This window comes from Megalobrama amblycephala, linkage group LG2 (genome assembly GCF_018812025.1).
Source record: "Megalobrama amblycephala isolate DHTTF-2021 linkage group LG2, ASM1881202v1, whole genome shotgun sequence".
In the NCBI taxonomy this organism is placed as follows: domain Eukaryota; kingdom Metazoa; phylum Chordata; class Actinopteri; order Cypriniformes; family Xenocyprididae; genus Megalobrama; species Megalobrama amblycephala.
Genome location: NC_063045.1, coordinates 32,898,960 through 32,916,433, shown reverse-complemented (window position 1 = coordinate 32,916,433; position 17,474 = coordinate 32,898,960). Strand labels below are relative to the sequence as shown.

The 17,474-nt window shown below is 37.2% G+C and overlaps 1 protein-coding gene across 3 annotated transcripts in view; it reads right to left on the bottom strand.

The window, feature by feature from the left end:
• The window catches only part of pam (peptidylglycine alpha-amidating monooxygenase), a 56,169-nt gene extending 39,749 nt beyond the window's left edge, over positions 1 to 16,420 (bottom strand). Inside the window, exons 1-4 of one of the 3 annotated variants that reach the window (XM_048171317.1) lie at positions 16,337 to 16,420; positions 5,669 to 6,109; positions 4,116 to 4,236; positions 2,827 to 2,884 (exon numbers count right to left, since the gene is read on the bottom strand). In XM_048171317.1, the coding sequence (XP_048027274.1) occupies positions 2,827 to 2,884; positions 4,116 to 4,236; positions 5,669 to 5,760 (271 nt within the window). In that variant the 5' untranslated portion in view covers positions 5,761 to 6,109; positions 16,337 to 16,420. Of the gene's footprint in view, positions 1 to 2,826; positions 2,885 to 4,115; positions 4,237 to 5,668; positions 6,110 to 9,546; positions 9,698 to 16,336 lie in introns of those variants that run through there. The other 2 variants (XM_048171310.1, XM_048171322.1) reach the window with 2 other exon arrangements.
• Positions 16,421 to 17,474: the final 1,054 nt, after the last annotated feature.

Genomic DNA, 17,474 nt, shown 5'->3' with positions numbered 1-17,474 from the left:
ACGTTTCGCATGAAACCTCTGTTGAAGAGTTTGAAAGGGTGAATGCTGTTTGCTTGTTTGGCATAAACCACAGTGAACATTAACATGCTACACTAAAAGTGATAGATGTCTTCAGGAAAGGCCTATCTCTCTATCTCTATTGTAGTTATGAATAATAGATGGGATGTTTGATTGATGGCAAAAGCAAGACAAACACAATGTATCGCTCAGCAGTCTGAGTGGACCTGCTTTCTCTAAAGACCACCACAATGTAACAACACATTAATAGACAGTTACAGATTCAAAACAAGTCAGTTCCACACAACCAGTCAACAATTACAATGAATTAATTTTCATAATCCCTCAATTTACTCCATTTCAAGATGGATATCGTTGAATGTAATGATAACAAACATGCAGTTTAATAAGTGAGATGTTGATTCAGTAACTCAGGGGTGCATTTCCCGAACAACAATGTAACTCGCTGTAACTACTCAATGTAACTACCATAGTACACGACTTCACGCATGTGGTAATAACTTCTTTAAATGAATCAGTCTGAGATCTAATTAATTCTAGAATTTCTGATATAAATTACAGACATGGCATTAGAGGACTAATTCTCATTTTCCTCAGTTCTGTCATGACAACTCTCTGAGTGTTTGGTATGGTAATGGGTATGACAATGTAGATATGTTTGGTCTTGGTGGAATAGGTCTGCTACGCTGCTGCTACTTTATTGCTGCTGCAGAGCAAGTACGGGACTCGCTTCTGCCAATACATACACGACACGCTGCTGTGAGCAAGTAAGACATGCTGCTGCTGTACAATATAGCGTACATGAATAACCCGTAGCAGATCTATTCAGGTGGAGCTGGGGAAGGTGGAGGGTTCTGAAGCATGCTGCTCTGCTAAGCAAATGCTAACTCATGTATTTAAAGATTAAGCACGCAAGCTCATTGGCTACTAATACAGCAGGAACCAATCATCTGTGACCTATAGATAATGATGTGGTTATTAGCAGGTTGAGTTAAAGGACCTATTGGCCTGCCCATTAGAGATTTCATGCCAAAACTTTGTATTTATTTTGCTTTATTTCCAGATCAAATGCTTGTTCTGATATACTAGAGCACGTATGCACATGCACACTCTTCAAAAACGGTGCTTGAAAATCTCTTGACAAACTAAAATATATAAATGACATTTGTATATATTCGAAATAAAAGATATACATTGTACTTAGGGCTGGGCGATATATCGCATGCGATTGTCATGCGCATTTCGTCAGTAAAGCCAGTTCCCTGATTACCGCTAAATCGCCATCACCTGCTTTCAAATGGAGCGGCATTTAATAGACAGAGCCGTAGTTCACTGACAAGCCACGCAATATCGCATTCATATCGCAGATGAATCGCCTTCGATAATGAACGCGATATTGCGTGGCTTGTCAGTGAACTACGGTTCTGTTTATTAAATGCAGCTACATTTGAAAGCAGGTGATGGCGATTTAGCGGTAATCAGGGAACAGGCTTTACTGACGAAATGCACAGCCCTAATTGTACTTAATGTCAGCTTGCTTATTTTCCTCAAGATAATGATTTATTAAGTCCACATGTCATAAAAACAAGAAACTATGCTTCTAACCACAGCTCGAGAGCTGTCGTTCCAACCACAGTTTGCAATGTAGTTTGAGAATGTTCATTTGAATGATGGTTTCGGGAAACACCAAATCGTTGAACTATGTTAGTAACGACGGAACTTGCGATGTTAGTTGGCTAACGATGCTTTTGGGAAATGCACCCCAGGCTGATTCAATGAATTCATTCACTGAATGATTCGTCCGATTTATTCAAACCAGTAACTCCTGATTTTGGGAGTCTTTCTGAATTGATTAATCAAAAGCAATCAAATGAGCCATTTTCAATGAATCAGACTACACCGCTTTGTTTTTGTTTGCAGCTTGAATGGACAGGATAGAAAGACGTACATTGCCTTGTTATCTCATCACATTTAATTAAGACTGCAATCTCACATTCACATCTCATGATTAAAACCTAACTACATTTGCCATAGCAATGGAGATTCAGAACTGCAAGAAAGTCTGGCGACTGCGATAGAAACAATAACGAAAGTCTTATTCTGGTAGACAAATTTATACTGGATTAATTGGTATATCGCTTCCTCTGCTACAATCATTAATCTGTTACAAAAGTATTCAAAATATACAAAAGAATATCAGGTAATCTCTAAAGCCTGAACAACCATCACCAGCCATACAGTAAACACTCAACTGTACAAGAAGACCAAAGGTTTTCAACATGCACTTATTTTATTGGCAGTGAGTGTTGAGGTTGTCACTGTGGTTGCCGAGTTCAACAAACACAAACAGCCTGCCATTAGTCATCAGTCACGATATCATGGGATTCACTGGCCTGGATGACTGGTGTAAAGATCTGCTTAAGCACACAGCAGAGACTTTGATACAGCGAGTCTCATCTGAAAATTAAACTGGAGAGACTGGCCTGAACAAGATTATACCTTTAAAGCCTGATCAGATTAAACAGTCATGTCATCATTGGGATCATAGACAACAAATAACATTCAAGCATATGAATTCAGGTTGGCAGCCACTCCTTGTCCAAACAATACAGTGCATTTGCACTCATAAAAATAAAGATGGCAGGTTTCATTCATTGTGAATTTAAGGACACTTCCTTGTTCAGTCGCAAGCCTGGTCTATTTGTAGAAAGTTCATGTGGTGAGTCTTAGTTCTTGTTCTCTCATGTTTTGGCTTTGTTTGGATGTTTGATACTGCACTGGATCTAAAACTGTTGATCATCTACTCACCTATGTAGGCCTCCCGTGACGTGGGGACAGGAACAGCCATACAGTAGTAGCTGTCAGACTGTTAAGAAACAAACACATATTAGACAGTTTCTACCATACATACACATATTTATTGCTGACCGTGTATACAAAATGCATTGGTTCTGGGTCACTGATAGCAGAATGAAACCCTCCAAAATAAGATATCTTGATTTTGATGATTTAGGAAATGTCATACACTCATTTCTCATTGTATTTTAAGCAATATCTACAGTGTGTCTCAAATAAATTTTAGGTGCAGCCATCATCTGGCCATACAACCATATACTTACTGCAAAATATATACTGCCTACTATTTTAAACACAACATGCAATAATTGTCATCACATAACTTCATTACATTAACTAAATGGTCAAAAGCTGAGACATTTAATACAGTACTGGATTAAAAATGTAAAGGATGTCTAAGAATTCTTATTTGCAACAATATAGTATACTAATATCAGAAAAATTTATATTGACATATTAATGCATATTTTTTCCAATTGTGGAACAGGGACAAGATTCTGGTGAACTATATTATGAACTACTGCATAAACTGTACTTCTGTATGTACAGTATTATATATGCTGCATTAACTGCATTTATTATTTTTATTATTAGTGCATTATTTTAACACCATTCTGAGGTAGGGTTGCTTGTAACACTGTGATATGTTCTTTATTTAGACAAATCCTTTCTCCAGATTCAGTGCACCATCAGCCATACCAAAAATGGTTAATTTTTTGCACTACTTTGATCTTCTGGTTTTAAAATCTTAGTCATGCCTATAGTACATCAATGACTCATAGTGTCAAAAAAATATTCATGAGACTGTGTGTCATTATCTTATTAAAAGACGCTTTTAATTATTCAGGCTGTCCTATAGCAGATGCTTCAAACTGCGAAAAAATGCTAAAGCGTGTTCATAACTTTTTTGATACAGAGTACAAATGCAAATGGCTGCACATTTATTGTGCATTAAATTACAGCTGTGTGTATTTGTGTACTGTACAATGAACTTACAAAATCATAATATATGTGTTAATTTTGATTTGTGCAATGGTGAACTGCAGCGTGAATTTGTGGGAAAATAACTTGAAATATAGCTGACATGATCAGAAGCCGTTGTTTTGTTGTCGGTCTCCCCTCCCATCCAATTTTTTAGCATTTTTCAAAACTGTGGTGAAAACTAACTGGTGATGAAACAGTGGGTTTAATAAACTTTAAAAAAATGCGCAAATTACAAAGAAGATGTAAAGAACTCTTACCTCTGTTGGAATCACTCCTGGTATGCGAATATCGAGTGAAAAATTGTATGGATTGGACAGGACAAAAGGCTGCCTGGTCCTCGAGCAGTCATTAGGGTCTGACCAGGCATTTTCCTGAAACCTATCAACAATAAAAAAAGACTTTCTGAAAAAATGTGTAAGTGCATTCATTGCTATGTGGTTGCTAGGGTTCTGGATCAGTAGCAGCACGAACAAAGATCTGTTCCGTTGCGATTTTGTCAAAGGTTTAATAGACACAGGCGAATCGTTATCATTTTGGAATGAGTTTTTAACGATTAATCCTGAAGCTCTAATAATATCAAAAAATGTTGGTATCATAAAAACTTTATTTAATGCAAAAATAACACATATAAAATTTTTATATATATTGTTATCATGAAATAAAATAAAAAAATAAAAAAGTGAAAAATTGTCAAAAGTACCAACTTCGATACCGATACTAATATTTTAAATATGTGACGCTTTGAGCGCTGTTGAGCAGATCTGTAAACACCTCTGATTGGCCATTCTGTTCACGCGCTCATCAGATATGTCTGTGATTGGCTACAATGATCAACACTTCAAAAACATATTGTAAATAGACATCTTTGACGCTCTTCACCCAAGTACTTACAAATTAACACGGGAGCGTTTGAAAGCAGCCGTTTATCAGCGGACCGGTCCGCTTTCAAAATGCTTTCAAATTCAAACACTTCCGTGTGCTTTCAAATGCTCCCGTGAGTAGATCTTTGTAACCTATTCACAGAGTATATGTTGAGCACATGAACACAATGGCCAATCAAAGGCGTTTATGAATCCACTCAACAGTGCTCAAAGTGCCACATTTTTAAAATTTCAGTAACGACTTGGCACCATTGTCAAAATGATCCCCATTCATACGAATCCGTGAAAACGACTAAATACGCTGTATTCTGCTGGCAGGCCATTAAATGGCGATAAAACACTATAGATTGAAAGTGTAATGAGCATGTGCATGATGGCATTGTTTTCACAGATTTGTGTTTTTGTTGTTTACACGGAGACCGTTTTCAAAAACTTGCACTTTGAAACATATTTTTAAAAGTTTGCATTTTCAGACCACCAAAACGCTGTTGTCGTGTCAATGAATGGCCAAAACGCATAAAAAGTTTTCTGTTTTTAGTTGAAAATGGTGTCATGTAAACAGCCCCTTAAAGTGTCACCATAAAGGAATAAGCGATACTGTAATCTTTTCTTCAGCATTGTGATGTACATCTAAGTGACACAGATTATTGGAAAATAAAAAAATGTAGAGCAGGGACTTGGTTCTATGCATCAGTTGTTGATTGGATGTTGAGATGTGGATATGGCACTCAAAACTAAATGTGAGCTTGCAGTGGACTGTGAGGGGGCGGGGTTTAAGCGCACTAAATGACTGGAAAAGTCCTACACACGTCACCAGAGACAAGTCTGTCGTTTTCACTGGAAGGTCCAGTTTTGATGAAAAAACAAAAGGTCAAAATTATATATATATATATATTCCATGCTGACTTCAAGAAAATTAATTGTCTTACCTCTTGAACCTGTGCATGGAGTTTTGGATACTGTGACTGTGGCACTGAAAGAAGAGCGCAAACACAAATATGCCGCACACCAGCATGCCCATCTCTGACCGGACAGAAGAACGATCAACAATAGAACTGAAAGTAAGCCGATGCGTTTTCCGCTTCAATCCTGCCCTGCCGCCATAAGCAAAGGCAACACTCAGCGATTGTGGGCTGCTACGGTTCTCCTACTCCTCAGATTCTCTCTTTCTGCTCTCCTCACTTGCTCAATCTCTTCAAAAAAGTGCCATAAAAACAGTCCACGTCTCAGTCGTATCCACTCTGAATGAAACAAGGGCTGTCCAGATATGGTATGACCACCAAAAGAGATGAAGAAAATGACAAAAGCCTTCCTGCTCCTCACGCCAGGCAGAGCATATCACAAATGCAACATCCGGCTTCTGTCACAACCTGCAAAAACAGCAGTCAAAAAATTAGAGAATAGATAAATAAAATACTGCTTTTAAAAATATATAGTCCAGCACTTCAGAATAATCAGTGAGATTGATTCTTACATCCCCTACCAACATTCATGAAATATACATGTATAGAGTCTGTCTCTGAAGAGAGACAGGGGGAATGGGTGGAGAGAGGGGAAGTGAGAGAGCACACAATAATCTAATCAAAGAGGATTCCCATAACAATACTCTCGGCTTGCTCCCTAGGAGACACAGGAAGTAAAGGGGCCTCAGCAGTGCATAGTGTCTGGAGATGTCACTTTAGTGGGGCTGCACTATACTGAATATCTCTGCTGCAAGTTTTCAGTTTGAATAAGTATTACTCAGAGGTATTCTCTGCGAAATGTCAATGACCAGGGCTGAGCCACTGGGAATTATGGGAGGTATTAGCTGAGTGGATTTTCAACGTGTCGTGTGTTTATCTTGAGAGCACCGTCACAATATGTCCACATTCAGAGTCAATGGGATGCAAAAACAGACGCTTCCATGCTAATCGTGACTGATATCATTTTTGTAATGGCAGATGTCTCATGATGATGAGGAGAGGCCTAACCAAAGAAAGATAAATAAATGGCAGAAAAACAACCAGACGGAGAAGAACTGGAAGGCTTTCAGAAACGGGCTTACAGTCTTTCAATGTAAGCTGAACTAATCGCTGAAATAATCCTCTTGACAGACACTGCTGACAATTAACATATTGCCAAGGAGCTGCTTGGTCTTTCTGGGCCATATGATAATCAAAAAAATGCACACCTAATAGACACAGCAAATACAGACTCATTGCCTCAGATATTCTGTGGAATAAATTGGCATATTTTGACAAATGTCAAAATTTTAAAACAATAAACCTCTGTACAAGTCATTAACAAATTAATGCACATTAAGTAAATTATATAGCATTTTATCTATCGTCTTTGGTGAAATGCTAAATTAAATGAATATCTGTATGCCTAGTTTATTGTGAATTTTTTATTTACTTTATTATTGCCCTTTTTCACATAACTGCACACGTCGAAAATCTGAAAATTGAATATACTTTTTGAAACAGAAACAATAAGGCACAAAAGGCTGTGATATACTATGAATATAGTCACAGCTGAAGAGGAAGGGGAATTTTGCAAAAGTCTGTTCCAAGATGTTTAAAGGTGCAATAGGAATTTTCGGAGAGGCTAGCAATAGCGAGCTAGCTTTCAAATCATAACATCCCACCCTCCCTTCAGAGCATCTCCAAAGCCACGTTTCCTCCAAAACACATGAAGGCACACACACACAGCTGCTCTCGACAAAGCGTCACAAGAGACGGTGTTAAACTACCTCATGTCTCAAAGCACATAACATTAAAATAATAATGAACATAAACAACTTAGAGAGCTTGTACCTGACTGCTGATGATTCATTTCGGTGTTAATACTGTTGACATGTACGCATAATTCTGAGTCTGAGGACGTGAACAATTCCGGTTAGAATGTCACGGGTTGCCATCTCTCTTATTTATGGTAGTTATGGCATAAACGCAGCATAAGCTCGTCATTTTGATTCAGTGGGAAGTGTAAAAGGTGGCTGCTGTTTCTTTGCAGTGCTTACAGAAAAGAAAACATTGAAATTGACAAACCTTAAAGGGTCATGAAACACTTAATTTTGGGACTTTTGTGCCATTTTCATCTTCCATGTTTAAAAATCTGCATTGTGTCAACATCACAGGATGTGAAAGACACTTTAAACTGTGAGTGATTACAAATAGACCCTTTTCACAGACTGGGATGACGTGTTTTAACGGTCACCAATATCGTAAATCCTGCAAAGCTTTTTATATTTTCATTTTTAAAAAAATGTAGGTACATTTATAACACTATACATAGTATTATATTACCTTTGCATCAAATTACAAAAAACTAATACAGCAGCTACAGGAGTGACGGTAAAAATGACATCTTTCTCTCTTCTGACTGCCGTTATCAATTGCTCTCTATTTTTTTCCTGTTTTTTTAAAGTTATGAAAACACTGTTGTGGAGTTTTTCTTTTGCTATTTGAGCAAATGGAAACACAAAAAATATATTTAATGTATTCTCTCATTCACCGCTATAGAATTTTACCCAACTATGACGACTTTCGCTTCTGAGAAACCCGGAAATGTGAAAAGGGTCTATAGTTGAGAGACGTGACTTTGAGGGTGCTGCTGTTTCTTTGCAGTGCTCCGTGACTGACGTCTGTCTAATTAAACTCTTCACAGCATGAAACATAAGATGTCTACGCGAACAGAGTGCATGAGGGTATGGTACTACTCCTTCCACAAACTAAATACGTTTATTAAAAAAAAATATATTTAGGCCATTTAACAGTGATTGCTAACAGGAAATGAGGAGACTTTCAACCACTATAACAAAAAATGTTTCTGTAGAGAATTACCTATTGCACCTTTAAAATCCTCTTTTAGATTCTCCAGATGAGGTTTGTAGACCAACCAGTTGTCTTTGAACCATGCCAGACAAATGTGTTTGATATTTATGGAACAGTATAATTTGATATGGACTATAAATTATAAATATCTCACATAAAACAGGACTGAAAAAGGTCCCAGTTTGCTTTTTTAAAAAGCCACCTCTGTACAGTACACTAGGCCCTTCTTCTCTTCCTTTAAGAATTAGAATAAGTGGGAAATGCTCACTTGCACTCAAACTCTTCATTAAGCTACTATACATTATTTAAGCCTATTCTATTTAAGCTACTATTATAGGAATGGTATCAGTACTGTGAGGAAAAGAGAAAAAGGTCAGCATAAAAATACATTAGCACAGCCGTCACAGACTGACCCCATCTTCCATTTTATAATATCAAAACAGAAGCAGTAAATCAGAAGGCGCATCCTCTATTGTGCATTCACTAGGTATGAATCATCTCACACGCGCAAGTCTGCACGTCATCCATACCTGTTATGAAATGTGAAACTTACAGCCTACAATCTCAAGTAAATGAAAAGGACACTACTGTAATCCATGGATACATCTACTATTCAGCAGCCCATGATACTTTTTACTTTCAGAGAAATCTGTCCCAAATAGCCAACATTTTTTTGATGAGGATGGATCATGGATGGATGTAGACAAGTACCACTCTGAGAAACAAACAGCCATATCTAATGATCCCTGCACCTTCTCAACCATACACCATTGATCATCCTGTAAATATCAATCTGCCACACGGCAGAGTCTCTCAAAAGTCGCAATAAATTATCTCTGACGCAATAAATCCACTCAAACAATCGCACTATACAGAGCTGCTCGTCACGAAGCATTCTCTCTGCTAATACTTGCATAAAACACACTGTCACAGACAGAATAATAGAGTCCATGAGAAGGAGAAAAGACAAAAATTCATAACAGACTGCCTACCTCACTTGCTCATCACATTAAGATCTGAAGCACAGCAGAAAATGAGGGAACTCGAGAAAAGAGACGAACAGCCGCTTCAGTGCAGCCTGACTCATTGAGAGAGAGAGAGAGAGAGAGAGAGAGAGAGAGAGAGAGGGAAAGAGCGGGAGAAGAGAGAGAGACAGTCTAGCATGCTGGTTGACATCATCATCAACATCATCACACCCAAGACTTGAGGAGAATGTAACTATGGTAACCGCTGCACACCCACAGGCATTCACCATCAGTTACCATAGTTACCGTCCCCATGAGTCTCTCTCTCCACATTGATCCATCCATGTTTAAGCAGCCCTTAGTTCTCATACGCAGCAACACAGCGTGAAATCATACTGGCTACGCCCACGCAGTCAGTGTTGGAGACTGACAACATAAGAAACGACATTAGAACAAAATTACTGGCTTTTCATGCTCACAAAAACAACATCATTTAGGTTTATTGCTAAAATTCAAACTTACACAAATATATAAATAGTATAATGTTGGGAGAATGACTCTGATTACATCATTGACGATGCTTCACAGGAGTGGGCGGTTGCCGAGCTCTTTTGACGCAGTATCCGTTCCCATGGTAACAGCAGCTTCTCTGATGGAGCTCTTTTCAGAATTCATGGGTAATGTAGTTCTTCACTGGGAATTTAGTTATTGCCTTTTTAATGACGTTAAAATCACTCTGACTTATGACACAAGCATAATCATCATTTTAAGCTCAAGCTAGGTCTTTGTTGAGGTATAAATACAATACAATTCAATTTGAAAGCACTTTATTTTAAAGACGCATACAACCGTGTATTTCAATTCAAGAGCAATCCAGAACGACAGCCTTGTATTAGTGTGTTGTGTATTGTGTTTGAATCAATTTCTCCTAAAATCTCAGATATATGCTTATAGTGACATTTGATTAAATTCATTACTGCCTCTTTGCTGTACAATAAGGTAAGAGAACCTAAAAGTATATAACCATTTAACCAATGAAATGTTGATGTTCATTAAGTCACAGAAAAGAAAACATTGAGATTGACAAACCTTAAAGGGTCATGAAACACTTAATTTTGGGACTTTTGTGCCATTTTCATCTTCCATGTTTAAAAATCTGCACTGTGTCAACATCACAGGATGTGAAAGACACTTTAAACTGTGAGTGATTACAAATAGACCCTTTTCACAGACTGGGATGACGCGTTTTAACGGTCATCAATATCATAAATCCTGCAAAGTTTTTTATATTTTCATTTTTAAAAAAATGTAGGTACATTTATAACACTATACTTAGTATTATATTACCTTTGCATCAAATTACAAAAAAAAAATAATACACTGGCTACGGGAGTGACGGTAAAAATGACATCTTTCTCTCTTCTGACTGCCATTATCAATTGCTCTCTATTTTTTTTCCTGTTTTTGAAAGTTATGAAAACACTGTTGTGGAGTTTTTCTTTTGCTATTTGAGCAAATGGAAACACAAAAAATATATTTAATGTATTCTCTCATTCACCGCTATAGAATTTTACCCATCTATGACGACTTTCGCTTCTGAGAAACCCGGAAATGTGAAAAGGGTCTATAGTTGAGAGACGTGACTTTGAGGGTGTTGCAAGGCTTTCTCTGCAGTCATTGTTTCAGTAGCAGTATTAAAGCGCCCCTTTTATGCTTTTCAAATATTACCTTTCATGCAGGGTGTAATATAGCAGTTTGTGAATGTCAAAGGTCTGCAAAAAGACCAAAGTGTGTTGTATGTAGTTAGCCTGACTACGTCAGACTTCCTACTTCCGCTCAATTTCATTTCGCTTCTGTACTCAGTCTGATACAGCGTCAGAGCTTTGTGTTTGCCACCGGTCTGGAAACAGCCGGGCCAATCAACGAACAGAGGGCGGGCTGAGAGCCGTGACGTAGATGCTAAGCGCCGAGTTTTACATTGTAGGTTAAAGAAATCGAAAACTGAAACGACCGCGGAAATGGGAAACGAGACACGGGATGCAAACTTCGGGATGCATTAACTTCGCATAATCTGCAAAAGTCGTTTACAGCCATGTTCACTCCGGTATTTCGCTCACATCATCATGTGTTTACAACAGGTTTACAGTGGAAGTTCAATCATAGATTTGAGTTCGATGCATGATGTCTGTGCTTCGATGCGGCTGTACAGGCGGATAACATACGTCATAACTAAACGTATCTGATTGGCTTACGGGTAACCAATGATTTTAAACTTCAGACAAGCGTCCCCTAGCGAGAGAGAAAACACTTCTCTATTATGCCATTCCAGACTCTGTCTACGAAGCAAAGTGAAGTATTGCCTAGTATGTAGTAGCCTATTACAGAGAGACTTGTATGTACATACTGTAATATGTTTATATTAGTATTATAAGTTTCTTTTGTTTTACCATGTGTTACAATGTAATCCAATACAAAACATATACTTATAATTTGTTTTGCATAAACAACCTAATTGTTTATTTATTTTGTTTGTTTATTTCAGCCAGACTCTGATTACTTGTTTTTGTGGATGTACTACCATCTAACTCACTAACAAATAACAAAATACATTGCTACCCTCCGAACTGTCCTAATTTTGTTTATCTCGTGCTGGTCAATGTTGGACTAACTCACACTGACAGCTACCGGCGGCATGCATGCAGCATCATGCAAAGATAAAGATTTACAGATGCCACTGTTAATGCAGTATTTGTAGAGCCCCATGATAAATTTATTCTGTTTTTTTTTTGTTTTGTTTTGTTTTTTTGAAAGGGGGGGGGGGGTATTTTTGTTACATAACATTCAGTGGCACATTACATTACACTCAAAAACTGATGTTTTTTTGTTGTTGTTGTTGTTTATTTGTGGTCACATTTATTTGTTGTTAGACAATATATGTGCTATGTATAATTTAAACCTACAAGTAAGTGTATTTTTATGTTAGCAGTAACTGTAAAGAAACTATTGTAATGGTGTACTCAAATGTAAGCTAATATAATTAATCTGTGCATTTGTTTTTATTTATTTTCATTTTTAGTTTAGTGAATTTAAAAAAAATATATTTTAGATTGTGATTTGTGAAGCATTTGTGAATCTGGAGGACAGTTTTCTGGAATTTACTCATTTGTTTACTAAAGTTTCATGAATAAGGCCCATTATATAGCATAGCTTGCATTATATTCACTATATTTGTTTTCATAGCCTTCAATATGAACATTGTTTGTAGGACAACATTGGGCAGGATATTAAATACTTTTTTTTAAAATACAGATTTTTTTAGAAAATAGAAAAATGTAGATATATACCGTATATTGCCATCCAACCAAAAAATACTGAGATAAGATTTTTTGGCCATATCGCCCAGCCCTAATTTACATGTTGGTTTGTTTTCCAAAGGGAACACAAAGTAACAGAACACAAGTTGAAATTAATACAAGAATCATAACAGCTACAAGCAGTGACACGTTTTTGTGCGAGGTGAACCACTTCTCATTTTAGAGTGGTGTTTGCCAACCATGTTCCTCTGAGGTTTGTTGCATGAAGCTAGGTGAACAAACTCTGAGTTTAAGATCAGGTTCAATGGGCTCACAATGGGTATAAACATTCTCGGTCAACTCAGGTTTAATCCAGAGTTTGCGATTAACTCTGAAGCGTGTGCACCTGAAAGTGTGCAGCAAACAGGGTTTGTTCATATTTACCAAGGGTGACAAAAATTCTAACAATTACTGTACACTGTGTTTCAAATAATTATGCAAGTGACATATCAGTAGAATTTCAATAAACATTCAGATTTTTGTTTTTCAAAGAAAGTGTTTGTTTTATTTCTCATCTCTTTTTAAATAACTGGTATCAATCTCAGACAGGTCTGTTAAATAGTTTTCCAGGTCTTCTTAGGTAAATGGAAAACCTACTTAGAGGTTGTTTCACATTATCAATTATCATTCACATCATCAGTCACAGTTCTTCTCATGCAATATGGGGAGGAAGAAAGATCTTTCTGAAAACCATGAAATGGTGCAATGTCTTGCAAAAGGCAGAAAAAACAACCAATATTTTATGAAAACTGAATAGAGGTCATCAAACTGTCAAAAGATTTGTGGGTGATTTGTTAGTTTCTGTCAAACAAATAAATTGTATTAACAGGGCAGCTATAAAAAAGCCATGTTGAGCAGCAAACGGGTATTTGAAGCCGCTGGAGTCTCAAGAACCTCTCCATGCAAGCTGGCAGTTGTGCATAAAGTTGAGTTTCAGCCCCCCGAACCAAAGCTCACAAAGAGAAACTTTTATAGTGGGTATAGAAATATATTTTCAAAACAAACAAACACTTTCTATGAAAAACTTAAATCTGAATGTTTATTGCACTGAAATCCTACTGATATGTCACTTGCATAATAATTTGGTACACAGTGTATGTATGTGTGAGTGTGTGTATATATATTATATTATATTATATTATATTATATTATATTATATATTAGGGCTGTCAAACGATTAATCGTGATTAATCGTTAACAAAAAATAAATAAATAAATACAATTTTTAAATGTTACACATTCCAAAATGTACACATTCCAAAAAAGTTGGGACAGGTAGCAGTAAGAGGCCGGAAAAGTTAAATGTACATATAAGGAACAGCTGGAGGACCAATTTGCAACTTATTAGGTCAATTGGCAACATGATTGGGTATAAAAAGAGCCTCTCAGAGTGGCAGTGTCTCTCAGAAGTCAAGATGGGCAGAGGATCACCAATTCCCCCAATGCTGTGGCAAAAAAATAGTGGAGCAATATCAGAAAGGAGTTTCTCAGAGAAAAACTGCAAAGAGTTTGAAGTTACCATCATCTACAGTGCATAATATCATCCAAAGATTCAGAGAATCTGGAACAATCTCTGTGCGTAAGGGTCAAGGCCGGAAAACCATACTGGATGCCCGTGATCTTCGGGCCCTTAGACGGCACTGCATCACATACAGGAATGCTACTGTAGTGGAAATCACAACATGGGCTCATTGTCGGTGAACACAATCCACCGTGCCATTCGCCGTTGCCGGCTAAAACTCTATAGGTCAAAAAAGAAGCCATATCTAAACATGATCCAGAAGTGCAGGTGTTTTCTCTGGGCCAAGGCTGGACTGTGGCAAAGTGGAAAACTGTTCTGTGGTCAGACGAATCAAAATTTTAAGTTCTTTTTGGAAAACTGGGACACCATGCCATCTGGACTAAAGAGGACAAGGACAACCCAAGTTGTTATTAGCCCTCAGTTCAGAAGTCTGCATCTCTGATGGTATGGGGTTGCATGAGTCCGTGTGGCATGGGCAGCTTACACATCTGGAAAGGCACCATCAATGCTGAAAGGTATATCCAAGTTCTAGAACAACATATGCTCCCATCCAGACATCGTCTCTTTCAGGGAAGACCTTGCATTTTCCAACATGACAATGCCAGACAACATACTGCATCAATTACAACATTATGGCTGCATAGAAGAAGGATCCGGGTACTGAAATGGCCAGCCTGCAGTCCAGATCTTTCACCCATAGAAAACATTTGGCGCATCATAAAGAGGAAGATGCGACAAAGAAGACCTAAGACAGTTGAGCAACTAGAAGCCTGTATTAGACAAGAATGGGACAACATTCCTATTCCTAAACTTGAGCAACTTGTCTCCTCAGTCCCCAGACGTTTGCAGACTGTTATAAAAAGAAGAGGGGATGCCACACAGTGGTAAACATGGCCTTGTCCCAACTTTTTTGAGATGTGTTGATGCCATGAAATTTAAAATCAACTTATTTTTCCCTTAAAATTTTCTCAGTTTAAACGTTTGATATATCATCTATGTTGTATTCTGAATAAAATATTGAAATTTGAAACTTCCACATCATTGCATTCTGTTTTTATTCACAATTCGTACAGGTATCCCAACTTTTTTGGAATCAGCTTTGTATATGTATGTATATATATATATATATATATATATATATATACACACACACATACACATACACAATGCTTATTCAGTGCTTTCGTTTGCCACAATAATGTAATGAATCAATTTCATTTGGAAGTTATACAATATATATGCAATTAATTTTATTTAAAAACAAATGTAATCAATTGACAGCCAGTGTTTATAATGAATAAAATTAAAGAGGAACTACCTGACGTGGACAGTTAAATAGAAAGAAAGTTGAAAGATGAAAGATTAACATAACAACAGACGAAGAACAAAATATGACCTCTTAAATCCATTAAAATAAATACAACAAACAGTAATCCAGAGCATAATAAATGACACAATATACCATAACACATTATCACTGATAAAAGTTATATATATATTAAAAAAACTATCAACGTCAACGTGGACGATGTAAAAACAATTATTTTTTTAAAAACCTAATCAAGATAATTAAAAAACAACTAATTAAAACCTTACATTTAAAGCAACAGATGTATCTTATCTATAGCCACATCTATAGGCGTCTTTTAATAAACGATAGGTTTTAGAATAAAAGTAAAGTCTTCACATTTGCTATAAAATACAATTTCGTAACAGCAGTAATAAGTAAGTTCTTAAATATTCAGTATAAAACCCGAAAGTATGTTGTAAATGGCTAGGTTGCTTTGCTAACCGATGACGTCGTGTGAAGTTCAGTGAACTTCACTGATACTGTTCAAAAACTCAGAAAACACTCATATGATCAAACAACAGGCTTATGTAAAAATTAAAAGGGAACATAAGATGTTTATATACTCTGTTCAGAGAAATGGCGGCTATTTACCTTTTCTGTTCTTGTTTTGTCACGTTCAGTGTGTTCAGTCAGACCAGTGTAATCGATACATGAGCTCATGAGTGAAAAAACCACGTGACGTGATAGTGTATGGGGAGTAAAGTTATACATTTAATAATTCAAACTTAAAAATAGAAAAAAAACCCTCCATTTTCACGTTTTAAATTGACAAATAGACACGTTTAAATGTCTATTTTAAATTGAAAAGTAAATGTATTTAAACAATCAGTGATCTTTGTGACGAAAATCCTTAGTACAGATTTTGATAAAGTCTCATCATAACGCTATTTTGTCACTACCTACTGGTATGAATATGAAGATCACTGAATGAATCAGTGAACGAATCTAAATTATTCTTTTTTTCAAAAGACTTGTTTCACTGGAATGAATCAAAAAGGTTCAAGAAGCCAAACGTCTCGCCTTGAAAACAGACGAGAGTAAGGCCCTCTCCAAAATGGCACACTTCATGTGTACTTGCGGTCTTGGGGACTTACAATGGCCGCCGTGTGCACATGTTAAGTCCACAAGACTACAGGGTGTCCCATTAAGCCCTGTCCCAAATGGCACCCTAAACCCTTGCGGTCTTCCTCCGCGAGTCCACACTTTTGTGACGTAGCCAAATGCTGCTTTGACTGTCGGGTAGAAATCTGCTGCAAAGCACCCTTATGAAAGCTAAACAACGAATGGGACACCCTATGGTCTCGTGGACTTAACGGACACATGCACAAGGCAGTCATTGTAAGTCCTAAAGACCGTAAGTGCACATAAAGTGTGCCATTTGGGACAGGGGCAGGGCCTTTGTCATTTTAGGTTTCAGAAGGATGCACCCTCTTTGTGGCCGATATGCACCCTCGATGCACACTTTTGCCGAGCCTGCACTGAAGCGAGCTCCACAGCAAACTTCTACCCGACAGTCAAAGCAGCATTACGTCACCATAATGGACACAGAGGAAGATCGCAAGGGTGCCATTTGGGACAGAGCCTAGTAGTCTGCAGTCAGTGAAATAAAGTGCTCACTCTCAAGTGTTTAGTTGCAAATAAATTGGATGGCCTAATTAAAATATGTTGCCTTTTATAGGAAAATAAATATGATGAACAAGATCCAAACCTGTTATTTAATTCCCCCTAA